This window comes from Bemisia tabaci, chromosome 5 (assembly GCF_918797505.1).
Source record: "Bemisia tabaci chromosome 5, PGI_BMITA_v3".
NCBI lineage: Eukaryota > Metazoa > Arthropoda > Insecta > Hemiptera > Aleyrodidae > Bemisia > Bemisia tabaci.
The window spans coordinates 41,390,958-41,408,073 of record NC_092797.1 but is presented as its reverse complement, the minus strand read 5'-3'; the positions used below and the strand labels follow the sequence as shown (position 1 = coordinate 41,408,073).

Genomic DNA, 17,116 nt, shown 5'->3' with positions numbered 1-17,116 from the left:
ATGAACGAACTCGGCAAGGAAGCATAACAACTCTAGTTTGCAAACCTGATGTAAAAGGATCTGTTAAAAACAAAAAATTCAGCGATAGGTTTTTTTTTTTAAGCCGTATTGGGCGGATCATTTTTTGATAACCGATCATGGTCCTGCATAAAACAGGTGTTAACATGACAATCTGATTTTATTGTGAGGTATTTAAAATATTCTTGCTTTGTCGCGTTGATTTATACATACGTACTTTGTGACTCACGAACCGTGACTTTCAAATTCAAACATACTATTAATTTATTCCTTAATTGCTATTTTCCCCAGATCGGATCATGTACGCGCGGAGTCAACAACGGAATTTCACAAAAATGCCTGTCACCGGAGGGACACCAGTAACACAAGAAGTGGCGATTGTGAGTGGTAATTTAAGTTTTGCCAATCAATTCATATGAATTAAATGCTTATACATAAAAAATTAACCATTATGCGCTTATTGCCTCATGAAAAAGCAGTTAAAATATGTTACTCTTTTTTTATCTAATTTTTTATTGTCCCCGGTGCTGAGAAATGCTATTCGAATAAACTTTAAAATCTACGCAGCTACATAAGAAAGGTCCGTTAGTTATGGAACTTGAAACTGGATGAAATTTATCCTAATTGCATGCAATAAAAAAACCCAAATTAATTTGCATATTTTACGGCACGCACAGCGCACATTGGAAAATCCAATGTTTTTTTACAGTAGAATAAAAATATAACGAAAGTTTAACAGGAAATTTTTTTCCGGCAAAATTACTTCAACTCAGCTGCTTAATCGTATGCGCAAATTCTTCATTTGAAAATGAAATGGCATTTCTGCGGAGAAACAAGTGAGAATGAGAAAATTATATTCCAAGTTCAGTGTACTTACATTCATGCATGAGTGCAACATCACATTCAACTGGAATCTTGAAAATGTATCGTCGAAATTAAGTTCAATTTAACTCTTAAGATTGTCCAGAAAAAGTAATATATTTCAGACTCGTAAAAGATGAGAACGTTAATGAAATTTGCCTTTAATTTCTTTAGATGAATAATGCTTTGAAACTTTTTATGACGTCCTGCCTCAGTCCGAAGTATTCTGATAGACCTAAGCGATAAATATTTCAATAGCAATGCCAAAATGGTGAGCATTCTATTTTCGACGAATTTTTGCAGACTGGATAATTAATGCTAAAACAATGGCGCAAATTCTATTTTGATAAAAACAAATCGTATTGGACACTGGATTGTCCAGTTTCGCGACTACTCCTTTTTCTCGTTTAAAATGACAATAAAATGCAGGGGTCCATGCTGATCTTTGTCATATCATGAAACATTTTATTGATATTTTCTGAGAGTGCTCAAAAGGTGACAGACGAGGGAGGAACCTCAACAAAGTGGAAATCCTTCGCCCTCCTTGCTGGTTTTAAAGTATACTGACTTCCCCATCGAGGGGAATCCTAAGTAATTCCTAATGGCACGCTAGGCCGTTTTATATATCTGAGGCTATAATATCTATCACTATTTTACTTTAGCGCCTCAATACAACTCTTCGTGTTCCAGAGTTGCCGATTTTGCCAACGCAAAAATTGAAGGCATTTTGTCTTTTCTTGTTTTATCGAATGTTTCTGTTGAAGTAGTTTTTAAAGGGGGAAAAGGCACGTATCCCTCCTCGAAAAAACGCTCCTTCAGGGAAGTAGGGAGGTGATCAGCGGCGTTATTCAACCTGCGACATTGGAAGCTCAATGAAAGCACATTTTTGGCGTCTTTGCATGTATAAGAAAAGACAAAACGCCTTCAGTTTTTGCGTAAGCAACATAGGCAGCTCTCGGAACACGGAAAGTTGCATTCAGGCGACACAGTCAAAGTGGTGATTGAAATCTTACCCCAGGTTGCGTACTGTTGTTTATTCGCTGTAAGGGGAAGAAGAGGTAACAAGCCTTCAATTTTTGCGTGGGCGAAACGGGTTGCCGCTGCGCTGTTTTAACTTTCTTGGAGATGAAAAAAAAAATTAAAAAAGTAGAAGGCACCAGAATATCGTCGGAAGAACTCAACATTCCAGGCTAAAGATGGTCATCCGAATGACATTATTACACCTCATTTTGAACAATCATATAAACGTTTCATTATTGATTGAACAGTTTTTATTTGAGAGAAAGAACTTAAAAAAATATGTATGTTTCTTATGTTAGGCTTTCCGATCTATAGTTTTTGGGACGAGCGTAGCACCTCCGAGAGGCGAATGGCTTCGGACTGGTTTTGTGTTCAGAGATGCGGACAAGGAACTGGCGTACGGACTAAAAGCACCCCGAAACGGATGCAGAGGCCTCCTGTCAGTGGTCCAAGCTTACATTCTAAAACAGCTCTTATTTGAGAGAAAAGACTTCAAGAAAAATGAGCCTGTGATGCAACCGGAAATGTGAGTTCCCATTCATAATTCATCAAATATATGAACCGAGTTTAGTAAAAGGATATACTGGAAAAAAAACACATTGGATCTACCTAGAGTCCAGACTCTTAAAAACATCGACAAGAAAAAGTACTCTTGATTCAATCAGAATCTAGCTTAAATCAAGAACCAAGCCTCTTAATCTAAGCGGATTTCGTTTTGATTCAAGCAAAAATCCGATTGAATCAAGAGTATTTTTTCTTGTCAATGTTTTCACGAGTCTGGACTCTAGATCCAATGTGTTTTTTTTCCAGTGTACCGATTTCTTTTTGAACCTAGGGATTCGCGCTGCACACTGTGAAAAATCTTGGAGTAACTTCCTCAACCTGAGCGAAACCTAACCTCCGAGCTAAAAACATTTTTACGTCGAGGATGTAATGAAGAATCACCCCTGTCCTCCTTCATTTTCAGGTTAACTCTGCATAAGGAGATGAGACTAAATTCACAGTAATTAAAGGGTCACAAGTAGTAGAGTAACTTTAAGAAACAGTTCATGAAAAATGACGAATTATTTTGTTTTTGAGTACCTAACTAAAATGAATCAGTGAGATCGAAAACACCCCAACTAGGTAACTCGAAAATGCTCAATTTTCATTAAAGACGGTCAATTTTTATAATGGTCATTGAAGTTAGCGCATCTGTTCCAACTTGGACCTTTAAAATGGCCTTAAGTGCTTGTATTTTGGCACCAAAAATATTTTTCTGAGACTAATTTCTTCATCTACTGTCCAGTTTTGTGTGTGTCTTGATTACTTTCCTTTTTCCGAGTTGGTGTGTTTTCGTTCTGACTGATTCAAATCTGAGTGAACTGATCGATAAAAGGCAAAAGGTTATGCAACGCAGGCATTGCTTAATGAATCAAATGTCCTCGAAAAAATATTTTGGGCCATCTCACGCGTAGGTCAGTCATGGAAAAGCATTTTCCTTGTCGAAATGAAAATAAAGTAGTATTCAAGAATACAAGACTCCAGGTACTAAGTATTCAAACAAATTTTATCCTTACTTGCATCATAAAATAATTTATGGTTTGAGATTTCATCTTACATCCGCTTTTATGATTTGAACTTTTTAAAAATGAGAAATGATAATTCATTCCGCACTTCAATGGGTTTTCACCGCAGTAAGGGCACAAAATTCCATCGGCTCATGAAAATTAGATTTATCCCTTGGAAAACCGGTTTATGAAATCTGATTCGTTGGTGCTTGACAGCGAGAACATGTTCAAAATATGTTTGAAGCAGTCTCTCTCCTGACTCCGGCCTGAGCTCTGATTATAGTAAGGAGCCATCGGCATCTTGAAGGGTTTTATATTTTGAATAAATAGCAACATTATAAAATCTTTTCATTCCATTTTCCAAAAGCTGACGACGGATTTTCAACAAGCATGAGAGACCAGCGACCTTCATCAGATATATGCATCGGTCATTGAGATTAAAATAACTTTAGCTTGGATGAAAAATGCAAAAGATATAATCAGTTCTAGAAATGACTGATTATTTTTTCCTTTTGATAAAAAAATCGATCCAAAAATTATAGTAAAACTAGAATTGCCGCATCAAATTTCTTTAAGGAGAAAAATTCTTCGTAAATTAAGCAAAATGAAAATACAAAAAACTTATACATAATTTTTTTGTTTAATCAAAATGATTCTCCAAAAATGTGATAAAGAAGACAATTCTCTTCAAGGAATGTATTAATAACGGACATTTTCGAGCATATTAGTTGGGATACACATTTTTCTGATCACAACATGGATGTGCCTAACCCAGTACTGCCGACGGAGGCCCTGTAGGTAATCTTAATGAAGTAGTCTTCATTCACCTCAGCAAGTTCACGAGGATATGCCGCCAACGACCACCTCTATTAAAGCAATGTAATAATGTAGTTTGATGATGCAGTGATGGAAGTAGCATGGATTGTTCCAGTGATTTTAGTGCTTACTTTTTTCCAGGCTCCTCAGACCAAGTCGTGGGAAACAATTAGAGGCTTTATGGTTGGCAATTAGTGATATTCTCTGGCGGATCGGAGAAAAAACAAAAGCTGTCGTCTGTCTGCCTCAAGATCAACCTTACGTGTCTCATTCTCTCAATTATTTTCAAGATTCGGTGACGGAAAAAGTGAGTAGCATAATAACAGGATGACTGAGTAGGTACTCCTCTCATTAAACCAAAAAGTCTAGAACTTTTTTTATAGGCCATGATCATGACGAACGTTCGTATTTTACGGCTGTGTTAAGCCTAACAAGTGTAATAAAAGACTCATCGATTTCTGAAAGGAAATCAGGAAATTTTACCGACTGGCAACCGCACTCAATGTGTGTTACCCTGCCGTGCTATGGGAAAACGCGGTAAGAGCCGACAGGCGTTGCCAAACTTCCTTCGATAAAACACTAATTTCCCAATAAATTTATGAATATTTTCCTTCCAATTTTTTAGACAATTTCGTTCGCAATTTCATCTGAAGTTTCTGAAAATTTTACGGAAAAATATTAACTTTCCTCTTCCTTAATAACTTTCCTCAAAAATAAACAGTTTATCGAAGAAAATTTGGCAACTCTCGAATGTTCATACGGCGTTCTTCCTTAGCACGGCAGTAGAGGTTTTCATAATTATTCTTAAATAATTGCTATGTAAGAAAAGCTGTTATCAAATATGGCTAGTTACGAATATTGCATAAACATAAAAGTACAAAGTTTCATCAATTTCACTTTTTTTTTTCATGAAAGGATTATAGATGTAAATGGAGAGAGGAAGGTAATAAGTTGCATTTTGATCCGGCTATTTTGTGCTTAGGATGCAAAGGATTGAGATTTTCAATAGCTTTTTATAAGACCACGTTCTTTAATGAGTACCGGCAAACTTGAGACCGAAATAACTACGGTTTGATTTTGACATCTTTGGGCGTTTCTTAATCTGGTCTTATCTGTGGAAACATCTACACTTATATATGCTTAGTACTCCTGGATACCTGAATTAACGATGCTTTGATACTCGGAGTCGTTTCTTGGAGAGCACATTTTTAGATTCAGCATATCAACGGCGAAACTCCCAAATCACATATCTCGTTTGCGATGTTTCAAAATTTCCGCTCCCGTTTTATTTTTTTGAAGGAGAACAGGTCAACATAATTCCTTGAAGTTTTTGCAGAATTTTATTCGCTTAAGAAAAAAAAATCCCGGAAGCTCTAAAGAATTAACGTTTAGTAGATTTCCATTTAAAAAATGAAGTGTGAAAAGAAGGCTGTAATGTTACAAGTTGAGATATTTGGTGTAGGAGTTTCAACGTCAATATTCTTAATTTTCAGAGATAAAAAAATCTATACGACCATGGGTACTTTATTTTTTTTTCTGAAAAGAATGTACCGGTTAAAGTTAACGCTATACAGGTTACATGCAAAATCCACAAATTTCAAGAGTCAGTTATTTCATATCCCGAAACAACTTTTTAGGCACCTTTGAGATATCATTACATACTAATTCACGATCTGTGACACAACTACTCTTTGATATGAATCCGCACCAAAGTACACAGAAATCAAAAATCCATTTTACTTAACATCATGAAAATTCACCTTAAAGAATAATATCCAAAAAAAGAAATAATGACTGAATGAATGGCATTGCTTCTTCTCAGACCGCAGAACTGAGACGAACAGTTTTCTATAGATTTTAATCGATTGGACCATCAATCAAAGCACCTTTGTATAAAAGTTTTTAATATCATTTTACAGTTGCACATCTTCGAAATTGCGAATTTGGAGGAGCTTCAAATATTTATAAAACGCTATATTCACTTGGTAAGAATCATTCTTTATTAAATTAACTTTATATCCGCATACACAATATAAGTTCAAGTTCAAGTTCCAAAAAAAAGCCAATGGCGCATAAAAATTGATTGCGAAAGATTTTTAAGAACCTATAGGTTTAAAAAATAGCGTCGATAGTTTTGATCCAGGAAGGATCGGGAAAAGGTCTAACGTTCCTTTTCTCCGCCTAGATTATTGAACTGTTATTGAAGACTACGATCGATAAATATAGCATTGTTGACGTAGATTTTTATTGATCAACCTCATTCGATGACAATTCAAAAATCGATGCGCTGGTAAACTATGGTGGGTCCAAGCGGAATTGTTGGGTCTATCCGGGTGAACTTGTTCGCTGGGATATAAATTATTAAGATTTCGCATCCTCACCCCCTCCAAGACAGGGCAATCGAAGGGTTAATCCAAAAATAGTACTGGCCCTTCCATAGATTTTTTAAAAACAATTCAAGGATCGTTTTTGCAGATCTCCTTGTAAAGATCGAGTAAAAACACCTTATTTGCGCTCGTGACTCGTTTCTGCAGGGTCTTGCCCAAAAATAATACAGTCCTCGTTAAAAATGATCTTTAACTGAAAAAACTGAAAAACTTTTTTATTTATTTTTCCAGTTTTTGGAGGAGCCAGGACCAGGAGCGCTACTCCTTTTGTACAGTGCAGTTGCAACCCGAGGAACAAAGAAGTGAGTATCCTAAGCCTTGCTTCCACAGTTTAGCATGCGACGCATAGTTAGCGCGGGTGCAATGATTTGAAATCTGTCTGTATTGTTAATGGAAAGTCGATATAAAAGACCGCGACCGCATCTGTAGCGACGAAAAATCATTGCACCCGGTCGCGCTGCCAACCTTCCTTATTATATTTACAGTAATGATACTTTATGCGTCTTGATTAATCGTATTAGCAAATGTTCCATTCATTCGCTTTACTGAAAAAGCACGAACGCAGTTGAACTCTGAACACGGGAGTTGTAAGTTTGCCACAAATCCTAATTGCACTAAAAAATGAACTGTAACTCAAAAACGTGTATGGCAAACCTATTTTGAAAAACAGGTAGTATCCATTCAATCCGAGGTATTCGTCTTTTTCCAGCGCATGGTTGAAAAACGCCTTCGAAATTGTGCTTATGCAACCCCTCGACGGCCATGTTCGAATAGTTATCGCTCACGCCTTGGAGGCACTTTGGAAAACGCCCTGCATTATGTCGCTCTGTACTGCCGTACTAACCAGAGCTGCTCTATGCTGCCATACTAAACAGAGATGCAGAGAAGCCTTGCGAAAATTCTCACACTGCTACATTTCTTCAATCAAATAGGCCTTTCCCAAAAACATACAATATTTTTCAGCAAATTATACTGTTACTTCTTTATTCGCAATTCAATCTAGCGTATTTTCAAATTTTAAGAAATAATATGCATCTCTTTTAAAAAACAAACATCTTATAGAGTGGAATGTGGCCGCACTTGAATGCTCATACTACGTTTTGCCTTTTTAGCACGGCAGTGAAAAAGAAAAGCACTTTACAGAGGGAAGGTGCTATCCTAGGATGTCATAGGTTGAAAATTTTGACTTAAATTTTTGACATATTCCTCCAAAGCTAACTAATTTTGCAATTCATAATCCTTTACTGAGCTTCTAACTGTAAAATACTATTGAAGTATCCTTCTAAGATGGAACATCATTATTTTTTTCTTTATTATTTTTTCTGAATAATTTTTCTTTTTCTTCTTGATCTCTAAAAAGTCACAAGGTCCAAACATTCAAATGTTCTGATTTTCTACGTTTTTAACTTTCATTAGAGTTGAAATTAAAATCAATGTATGCCTGTTTATCCCAGTGTGATATCGGATATCATGGATGAGAAGGGATACTTGGTGACAGGAGCAGAGGAGGGCTCTCAGTCTATCATTATGTTACTGCTCACCGGTCGTGCAACTCCGTACCTGCATAATGGCGTCGTCTACGTCGGAGATGAGGAGCACTACGTAAGTAATTACACCTGAGAGAATTTCAATACTTCATTAATGATATAGTCTCCGGTGAAAGACGTCACTTTTTGAGACGTTGCTCTTGTTCATTTCTTCCCTGACATCCACACTCATATTTAGAGGTGTATGAGGGTAAACAAGCGAGAATGCCATAAGTGTTGCCATGAAAATTATGAGAGGGGCCAAGGGTTCAGATACGCTTCGAGGGAGTCTACTTTTATTTCGTGGCGATTCTTGAAAGTTGGCAAAACGGTTTTTCCCCCATAAAAATCAAATTAAAACAATCGATTCTTTGTGAGACAGCTTGCCTCACCCAAAATCGATATATTTAATAAATTTACATGTAGCTTACAGTGTTGCCAACTCTCTGGGATCCCTACTGCTTTTATTAACCAGCTACTTACGAGCCCAGGTCCTCTATGGCTACACCTATGGAGAGGAATTGATAACACAGTCCCTCAGAATATTCGTTTTTACTGAAATAAAAAGTGTCACGGAAACTATAAGGCGCATATCTTCAGTGCAGAACTGATCTTTTGACCCAGGCACTCCATTATATGCCATCTGTCCAAACGTAATGTGATTGATTGTTCTATCACCAGGCCATTCCACAATTTGGAGTACTACAAAGGAGTGAAATTGGATTTCTGCTTTTCGATGAAGGTGTAGAAGAAAAGGCACCTGGTTCCAGACTCAAAACCCCATCGTTACCAATTTGGGTTGTTTGCTGCCTGGGACATTTTGGAGTAATTTTCAACACGAATAGAGAACTTTTACGGAACTACCACGCTGAACGCAGGTGCTTGTCTTTGTTTTTTACATCAATTTTGTATATAACATCATTATACATGGTCAATGCTTTGTAATATTTTCAAGTCAGTACTGGCTGTTAAATTGGAAATGATGGGCGGTTAAAGCCCTGGTAAAAATTGGCAGTAGAATCTGTGTTCCAAAATACCATAGGCCTACAGCCGGCTGTAAGATTTCCAATAGCTTCTATAGCCGGCTACACAATTTTTTATATCCTTTTATAGCCGATGGCGATTAAGCAACAGCCAGGCGATAAAGTATATGCTAAACGTTACTAATTACGGATGCTAGGACTTAGTGAGTTTTTTGAATACTGCTCCCTTTTTGGGCCGTAGTATCTTGATTTATTTTGCGAGGAAAGCTCCGTACTTTTGATGGATGCCTGCCATTACTAATATATTAGAGCACCTTCAGTTTCGTATGATACTGTGCAATACCTCTGGTGTGAAATAGTTGCTTCAAGCGCCGAGGCAGGCGGCCAGCCAGCGCGAAACACGCATTGGCGCCTACAAACCTAACAGGGATACTTCACGCGTTGCGCAATGCGTGAAGTATCCCTGTTAGGTTTGTAGGCGCCAGTGCGTCGCCGCTCCGCTCCGCTTTGTGTTAGGCTCTAATATTTAATCTGGCGGAGTCAGCGTTATTCAACTCATGATTTTGAAATGTTTGCACATCCTGTATGGATTATTCTCATTTTAATTGATGAAAAAAAATATGTATTAAAGGAAAATATAATGTGTGTTTTGAAAATATTAAGGTGGTTCCGTATCAAACTTAATGATTTCCAAAGCACACGAATTCCTACACAATTTCTTGTAGCCTTTTATAATCGATGGCGAAAAAGCAACAGCCAGGCGATAAAGTGTAAAGCCCGGCGATAGGAACTATAGCCCGGCTGCATAATTTTTTATCACTTCGTATGATTTTCTCCGCATTCTACAGCCAGCTATATGATTTTCTGTAGCTTTCTTTAGCCGGCTATAAGAATTCTTATGGTATTTTGAAACGCAGCTCTTATCGTCAATTTTTACCAGGGAGGTGTCAAAGAAAAATAATTGCCCCCCCTTTTTAAGTGATGTAAGAGTCATTTTGAGTAGAATTTGTTTCTTGCCATACTAGGCAAAAAAATTGAAAACCTAGAAATCATTTATAAATAGAGCCTCAATTTTTAATTTTTCATTCGTAAACGTGTTTTCATCAAAATAACAATGCCACTAAACTATTGCATCTATGATATTCTTTGGCTCTAGCTTCACATTATGAAACAAAAATTAGAAATGATGGTATTGCTGTACGATTGGTATTTTTATGTCAATAGTGGTACGACATTTAACTTAGTCAAGAATTCCAATCGCAGGAGTAGCCCAGTGGCGTGGCTTGCTTTGCGGTGGATCGATTGATCTGTCATTTAGCCCTATGGAAAAGTATCGATAAACAGCGTGTTCGCAACGAACACCTTAATAATCGATTCTTCACCACAACTTCAAATGGGTAAATATCGATAATCGATCATTCACGCCACGCCACTGGAGCAGCCATTCTAGCAGCCCCACAAAGGAGACTCAAACAGTTTGTGTTTCGGAGAAGTTCACCCAGAGCCACTCGAAACCTATATCGACGGTGAAACTACCAAACCACGTATCTCGTTTGCGGTGTTTAAAAATCCGCTCACATTTTATTTTTTGAAGTAGACCAAATCAATATCATTCCTTGAAATTTTCACAGAATTTTCTCCGCACGAAGAGGAAAAATCACGAAATTTTCAAGACTGGACGTTAAGTAGCTTTTCATTTAAAAAATAAAGTATGACAGGAAGTCTGCGACGTCGCAAACCGAGATACGTGGTTTTGTAGTTTCACGTCGATCATAATTCCCTACTCTCTGGTTCTGTGATCAGAGCGCAGGGCTTTAAATAAGTGACTCAAAACTTTTCTATCCAGGAAGGACTGAAACTGACTATCATATGACTGTCTTTTTTTAAGGTTCGAGCTTATTTACTACACCTGTGGTGGAAGTCAATGTCAATTAACCGTGGACACGCGGCACGATGGGAGCAGCACTCAAGTGTCGACGTCTGAGGATACTGCAAGCTCATCTCTCGCCAATTTAGAAAAGCTCATTCACACAAAGTACGTCCGGTAGTTTATGCTCATGTCAGATTCACATGATTAAGTTCCTACATTAGCTCTATCACTGAACGAGGCGTAAAATATTTTGGAGACTCAATAATAACAATTTTCTCATTAAATCCGATGAATGTTATATTCGGCAATTTCTCGAGGCCGCCGTCAAAATCGAGCCTTATTTTCCAGCGAGCTTAATCCTACGTTTCTGAATCAAAATCAGAATCAATCCAAAACACCATCGAAATAAGGTAGACTCGTAATTTCCAGTATGCGACAATACTACCGTGCTAAGGAAAAACACCGTATGAACATTCTAGAGTTGCCAAATTTCCTTCGATAAAATGTTTATTTTTGAGAATAGCTATGAATATTTTTCTTGAAATTTTTGGGAACTTTAGATGAAATTGTGAGCAAAATTATCCGAAAAATTGGAGGAAAAATATTTACAAATGTTCCCGAAAATTCATGATTTACTAACAGAAATTTAGCAACGCCTGAAAGTTTGTGCGGCATTTTTCCTTAGCACGGCAGAATAGTTGGTCTCTTTTTAACACAATGCTCGCATGGCGAATTTTATTGCAGTTATTTACTGGCATAATGGTAATCAGGTTGGACCGATTTCGTGCCAGGTGGCATTTTCTTCGTCCTTGAATACTCCAAATTATGTAGTTATGGATGAGCTCTCAGAACTTATTTGGGCATTGCTCATCAACGTTTTTGATGCTTTGCGTATGTATGGTTGCTTACATTGTGTGTTTTGAGCTGGTAATGTAAACTGATTGAGAAGAATTCTGACACACAATATCTATGAATCTTGACCAGTGTAAATCACATTGAAATTGGACTGCATTTTGTAAATAGAAACTGCAATTTCTGGTTCTTTTTAGAAACAACATAAGATCCATTAATTTTCCTATGCAAATATGTTTTTTTATGCATGAGCCAGAAAGTGTAATTTCTTATTTAAAATTGTAGTCAAATTGAACACTAAGCAATAATCTCCCTTTTCTAAAATATAAATTTGTATTTTTGGAAATATTAGAAACTGAAAATCAAAATTTTCAACTTCAAATCGGTTTTCCACCTAACTGGGTGGTTTTAGTAGGCGTCTTTAGGGCTCATCTATCTGCCTTCATCGCACATCTTTGAAATCAAACTGTATCGTAATTGGAATTATTTCTGTCCTACAGGTGGCAAGATGCTCACATTCATTGGAATGGCACTTCGAATTTCATTTAAAGCTCCATCACATCACTCGATAAAAATTCCACCACTTTCTTTCATCATTTCCGTCATTTCGGTTTTCCATTTCCCTCCTCTCGTTTTCTAGTCTATATTAATTTATTTTAATTTTTATTGTTGATGCTCATGACATGTGATCAAAAATAAAAGCTGTGAGTAATAATCTCTCGTTTTTTTCTGCATGATTGCAACATGAGCTGCAAAGATATTCATTAAAAAGTCAGGTGAAAGCTCAGCGCATGAAGTGAATAAAACCATATTCATTCCAAAATAAAAATCAAGAAATTATTCATGTAATTCTAGCCATTCTTTGAGGTCAAATCAACATGCACTTGCATATCGACGTTTTAAGTATCTTGGTTTGCGACTGCACAACCCAACCTGCAGCTATAATCTGAATCACCAGTTTGATTGTTGCGCGTTGACGCAACTATTCGTGTTCGAGGCTGTCAATGTTGCCTACGAAAAAAATGAAGGCGTTTTGTCTTGTCTTAGGGAAACTACACTAAAACTATGCTTTTATTGGGCTCCGCGAGATGGGATGTCGTGATTGCTCTCTTCCTCCCCCATGGGAGGCTCTTTTCATGGGAGGGATTCGTTTCTTTTTCCTGCTTTGACAGGAATATTCGATAGCACAAGAGAAGGCAAAACGCCTTCAATTTTTTCGTATGCAACATGTGCGACGCTACATATTTCCTGTAATACCTTGTCCTTAAAATAGAAAAATGCTCTAAGGCAATTCTTAATAACTGCCGTGTTTTGATCTTTTCCTGTGTGCGAAAAGTCGATTTGTTCTTCTTGAAAAAAAAAAATAAAATAGGAGCGGGAGTTTTCAAACACCGGAAACAGGAAAAGTGGTTGCAGACTTACACCATTAATATCGGAAGTGAAGCCACCTTTAATACGTAAAGTATATGTGTGTTGGTTTACGATACATCAGATTTCCTGACAATATTTTAAGGGATGACTAATCATTGTTAACTCGAAAAATTTCTTGCAGATATCTTCAGCTCTTTCAGCCAGAAAGCCAGAAATTTTCTGGCTTACTTATGCAAGTGCTTACCTCCATAGGGGAACTATTGGTACAAAATGAGCAAGGAAAAGGTTTTTTTTTTTCTTGGTGCAACATTTTGTCCATTTAACCCTTCATCGAAGGTAAATTTATTGACATTGAAATGAGACTCAACATATTGAAATAGTAGTCAATTTTTCAAAGTTCATTTTCCGGCCCTTTTTGTATTATTTTATGAAAATGCGAATTTTCATCGAAAATGTAAGAATTTGCAAGAAATTTTGCAAATTGGCGATGTATCGAATACTTCTGATGTAGGTAAGCGAAACGGATATCGAGTGAGACTGAAGACTCGCACGTGTCTATTACGTCAGTGTCAAGATGGTATCTGACAGCGAGATGAGTAACATAATCACAATAAAGCATTATTGCCGCTGCAGACATTTTCAGTTCGAGCGACAGGTTATCACGATATCTGAAGCGGCCAAGCTGGCAACAATTTTTTACAACTCATGGATTTACAAGCAGGATTGAAGTCTGCAGACGTTTCCGCTGGTTTTTCACACGTTGAATTCAGACGAAGTTGTATGCACATCACGATCCGGGATTCGCTTAGATATTGCCCGCTCCTCCAAACTGAGGAGGAAAAAGTTGTAAATCCGTTCTCATGTCTATTCAAAGTAGGAGCGATGAGCATAGATCGACGGTCAAGGACGAGACCTTCTTGTCGAGTGGGTTGCTCCTTCGACGGCGTTCCATAAAATTTGGACCATCCGCACGCGATATTGCGACTCCATGCACGTTCCATAACGTCGTCTTTCGTCCAAAAAAAAAACCAGTTTTTCCGCCCGGCTGAATTCGGCAATTTTAGTCCCGCTTCTTTAACTGGTTTTTCTCCGGACTGACGCGACGTGACGGAACGAGGAACGTTTTATGAGGAGAAATTTGAGGGGAGCGGTGTTTTATCACACGTTAAAATATCAATGAATGAAGTAAAAAAAATACGCACTGGAAAAAAAACACATTGGATCTAGAGTCCAGACTCTTAAAAACATCGATAAGAAAAAATACTCTTGATTCAATCAGACTTAAGCTTAAATCAAGAACCCAGCCTCTTAATTTAAGCGAATTTCCTTTTGATTTAAGCAAAAATCTGATTGAATCAAGACTATTTTTTCTTGTCAATGTTTTCAAGAGTATGGACTCTAGATCCAATGTGTTTTTTTTTTTTTCCAGTGCGTATTACTATCCATTTCATTTGCTACCATAGCTCACACTCAAATGTGTTCTATTAGAGAGCTCATACAATGAAGTTGCGGATTTGGATATGACACTATGGGATCATGAAAAACAAATCAATTAAAGAATATCTTTTTATTCACATAGTAAAACACAAATCACTAAAAAATGTATAATTTACTTAAATAGGTACATACATCACATCTTTTCTCCCTGTTTTTTCTCAGAAAAAAAGGAAACACATAATCAACGAGTTAAAAGAAATGAACAATTTACAACAACAACTTACAATCTAATCGAATTCTATTTTACTGAATGATTGCTCCAAATCAATTTGTTTGTTTAACTTCTCCGGAGGTATTTCCTTCCACCTGTCTTCAATCGCTAACCATTCGGCTTGTTCCTTTATTTTTTTCACCCAGATTTCTAGAAGAGAAAAAAAATTCTAAATCTTACAAAGAAATACAATTTAAACGGTTTTGAAGATATCAACGGTTAAAAAGCATAGCGTGCTAAGTTTTTTCCTTGAATTCATTTCATTTTTCAGCCGGCCGCTCAATTAATTACGAGACGACCAGCATTAATGCCATTAATTTTACAATCATCTGAAAAGAAGACGCAGAAAGGAGGATTCTTTCTCTTCTTTAATTATCTTCCTTAAAAAAAGATAGTGCCATAAAAAATACACGTCTGTGAAGAAAAATAGCGAAAATTGTAATGCGAGGAAGTTTTTGTAATTAACTTTTTTTGTGATTTCCGCATTTTATGTCTTTTTCACTGTGTGATAACGACTACTTGAAGTAAAAAAAATATGCAGTCCTTCTTAAATTGGGCATTTCACGCAACTTTTCACTCGCTGAATTTTCTATTTTATCTCGCAATTTGATAGTATCTGACAAGTACAAGTTAATGACCATTAAAATTGAAAGTCCGCGCGGTTGACCTTACTATAGTACCACGAGCACTCACATTTGATCTGATCTGTGTGAATCTGACACTCTTTTTTCTCCTTTAATGAATTACTCTTTAATCATACCTAATCGCGTTAATGGTGTTTCTTCTCTTTTTCCTTTTTTTCTGATCCTAAAAACTCACGGCGAATAGTTGATAATTTCAATTCGTCATTTATTTTATTTTTTTAAATTTTTGCCTTTCCATAATTCTTTTTCAAAAAATCCTCATAAATGCATCTTATACACAAGCCTTACCTATAGAGTGCTCAGCATTAATAAACCAAGAACTTGCATTAACATCCCTCTAAAAGGCTCTGTTTGAAAAATGAAATCTTGCATCCTACATATTTTCGGCGAGTATATTTTAGGCAGGAGAAATATGTTTCTAGGCGTGGTTAAAATGACCTTTAACTTAATATCCTATTCCTAAAATATTCTTTGGCTCCCTTTCGTAAAATACTGTTCATGTACGCCTCTGATAAAGCATTGCTTTCATTATTTTCCATTGGAAAGTTTTACTGGGTCCTTCATTATTTCAAACACTCTGAAGATATGACTTCACAAATGTCCATTTATTTACCTTTTTATTCACGTATCTACTGAAGTGAATTTCAAAATCTTTAGTTCGAAGCAAAAATCTCTGAATGAGCTCGCTGATACCAAATGTGGAATTGGGACCCAGTTTTTTATAACTGAGGTACGACCATCAAAGGGGGTTCAAAGCATCCGCCGGGAGTAGGGCTGCTCCTACCCCCCACCCCCCCCCCGTGGAGAGGAGACCCCCTAGTTCAACTTCAGGTGACAATGTGTCCCCCCCCTCCCTTAATATTTTTCGGAACAATCAGCTTACCTTTCAGTTCATCTACGCTTCCTGTGTTACCACCGTACTCTTTCGGTAATAAATCTTTGGGAACAAACTCGTCAATGGTATCCGATCCTGGAGTGTGAAAGTGTAGCTGTAACAAAAGTAATAGTTTATGACATTAAATTGCTGTTGCGCAACCTGAAATCTACAAAGAAACTGATTGACTTTATGGGAACCTGGTACTTTTCTCCGATGGCGCAACGCGTGAATGATCGATTTATCAATATGTCTCCGTTTAAAACTATGGTAAAGAATTGATTATTAGGGTGTTCGTTGCGAACACCCTGTTTATCGATCCTTTTACATAGGTTTAAACGGCAGAAAAATTGATAGGTCGCAAAGCACGCCATGCCACCGTTTTTCTCATGCGGTCAAAGAGAACACAAAATTTCACCGAGTACAAGTCTCCTCCAGAGATATTTTCCCCCGATTTTGAAATAAAAAATAATGGAGCGTGCGGAAAATTCCTTCCTGCGCATTAAATGCACTTATATTTGCAACTTAACGGTTCACTCACTAATTGTGTATCATACGTTGGATATCAATGCAAAAAATATTTAAAGATTTATTGCACTCGGAATCGTAACACACGGAGTGTTTCAAATGGACGTA

At 37.0% G+C, this 17,116-nt stretch overlaps 2 protein-coding genes across 9 annotated transcripts in view; one reads left to right on the top strand and one right to left on the bottom strand.

The window, feature by feature from the left end:
- The window catches only part of LOC109039185 (inactive ubiquitin carboxyl-terminal hydrolase MINDY-4B), a 43,227-nt gene extending 30,629 nt beyond the window's left edge, over positions 1 to 12,598 (top strand). For all 6 annotated transcript variants that reach the window (XM_019054570.2, XM_019054571.2, XM_019054577.2 and 3 more), the window contains 9 exons: positions 310 to 398; positions 2,199 to 2,425; positions 4,407 to 4,572; positions 6,185 to 6,250; positions 6,884 to 6,954; positions 8,107 to 8,254; positions 8,860 to 9,056; positions 11,050 to 11,196; positions 12,384 to 12,598. In XM_019054570.2, coding sequence (XP_018910115.2) covers positions 310 to 398; positions 2,199 to 2,425; positions 4,407 to 4,572; positions 6,185 to 6,250; positions 6,884 to 6,954; positions 8,107 to 8,254; positions 8,860 to 9,056; positions 11,050 to 11,196; positions 12,384 to 12,432 — 1,160 coding nt within the window. In that variant the 3' untranslated portion in view covers positions 12,433 to 12,598. The remainder of the gene's footprint in view (positions 1 to 309; positions 399 to 2,198; positions 2,426 to 4,406; positions 4,573 to 6,184; positions 6,251 to 6,883; positions 6,955 to 8,106; positions 8,255 to 8,859; positions 9,057 to 11,049; positions 11,197 to 12,383) is intronic.
- A 2,208-nt stretch (positions 12,599 to 14,806) lies between these two features.
- The window catches only part of LOC109039149 (alpha-tocopherol transfer protein), a 77,923-nt gene continuing 75,613 nt past the window's right edge, over positions 14,807 to 17,116 (bottom strand). For all 3 annotated transcript variants that reach the window (XM_072300739.1, XM_019054519.2, XM_019054518.2), the window contains exons 6-7: positions 16,490 to 16,595; positions 14,807 to 15,112 (exon numbers count right to left, since the gene is read on the bottom strand). In XM_072300739.1, the coding sequence (XP_072156840.1) occupies positions 14,979 to 15,112; positions 16,490 to 16,595 (240 nt within the window). In that variant the 3' untranslated portion in view covers positions 14,807 to 14,978. The remainder of the gene's footprint in view (positions 15,113 to 16,489; positions 16,596 to 17,116) is intronic.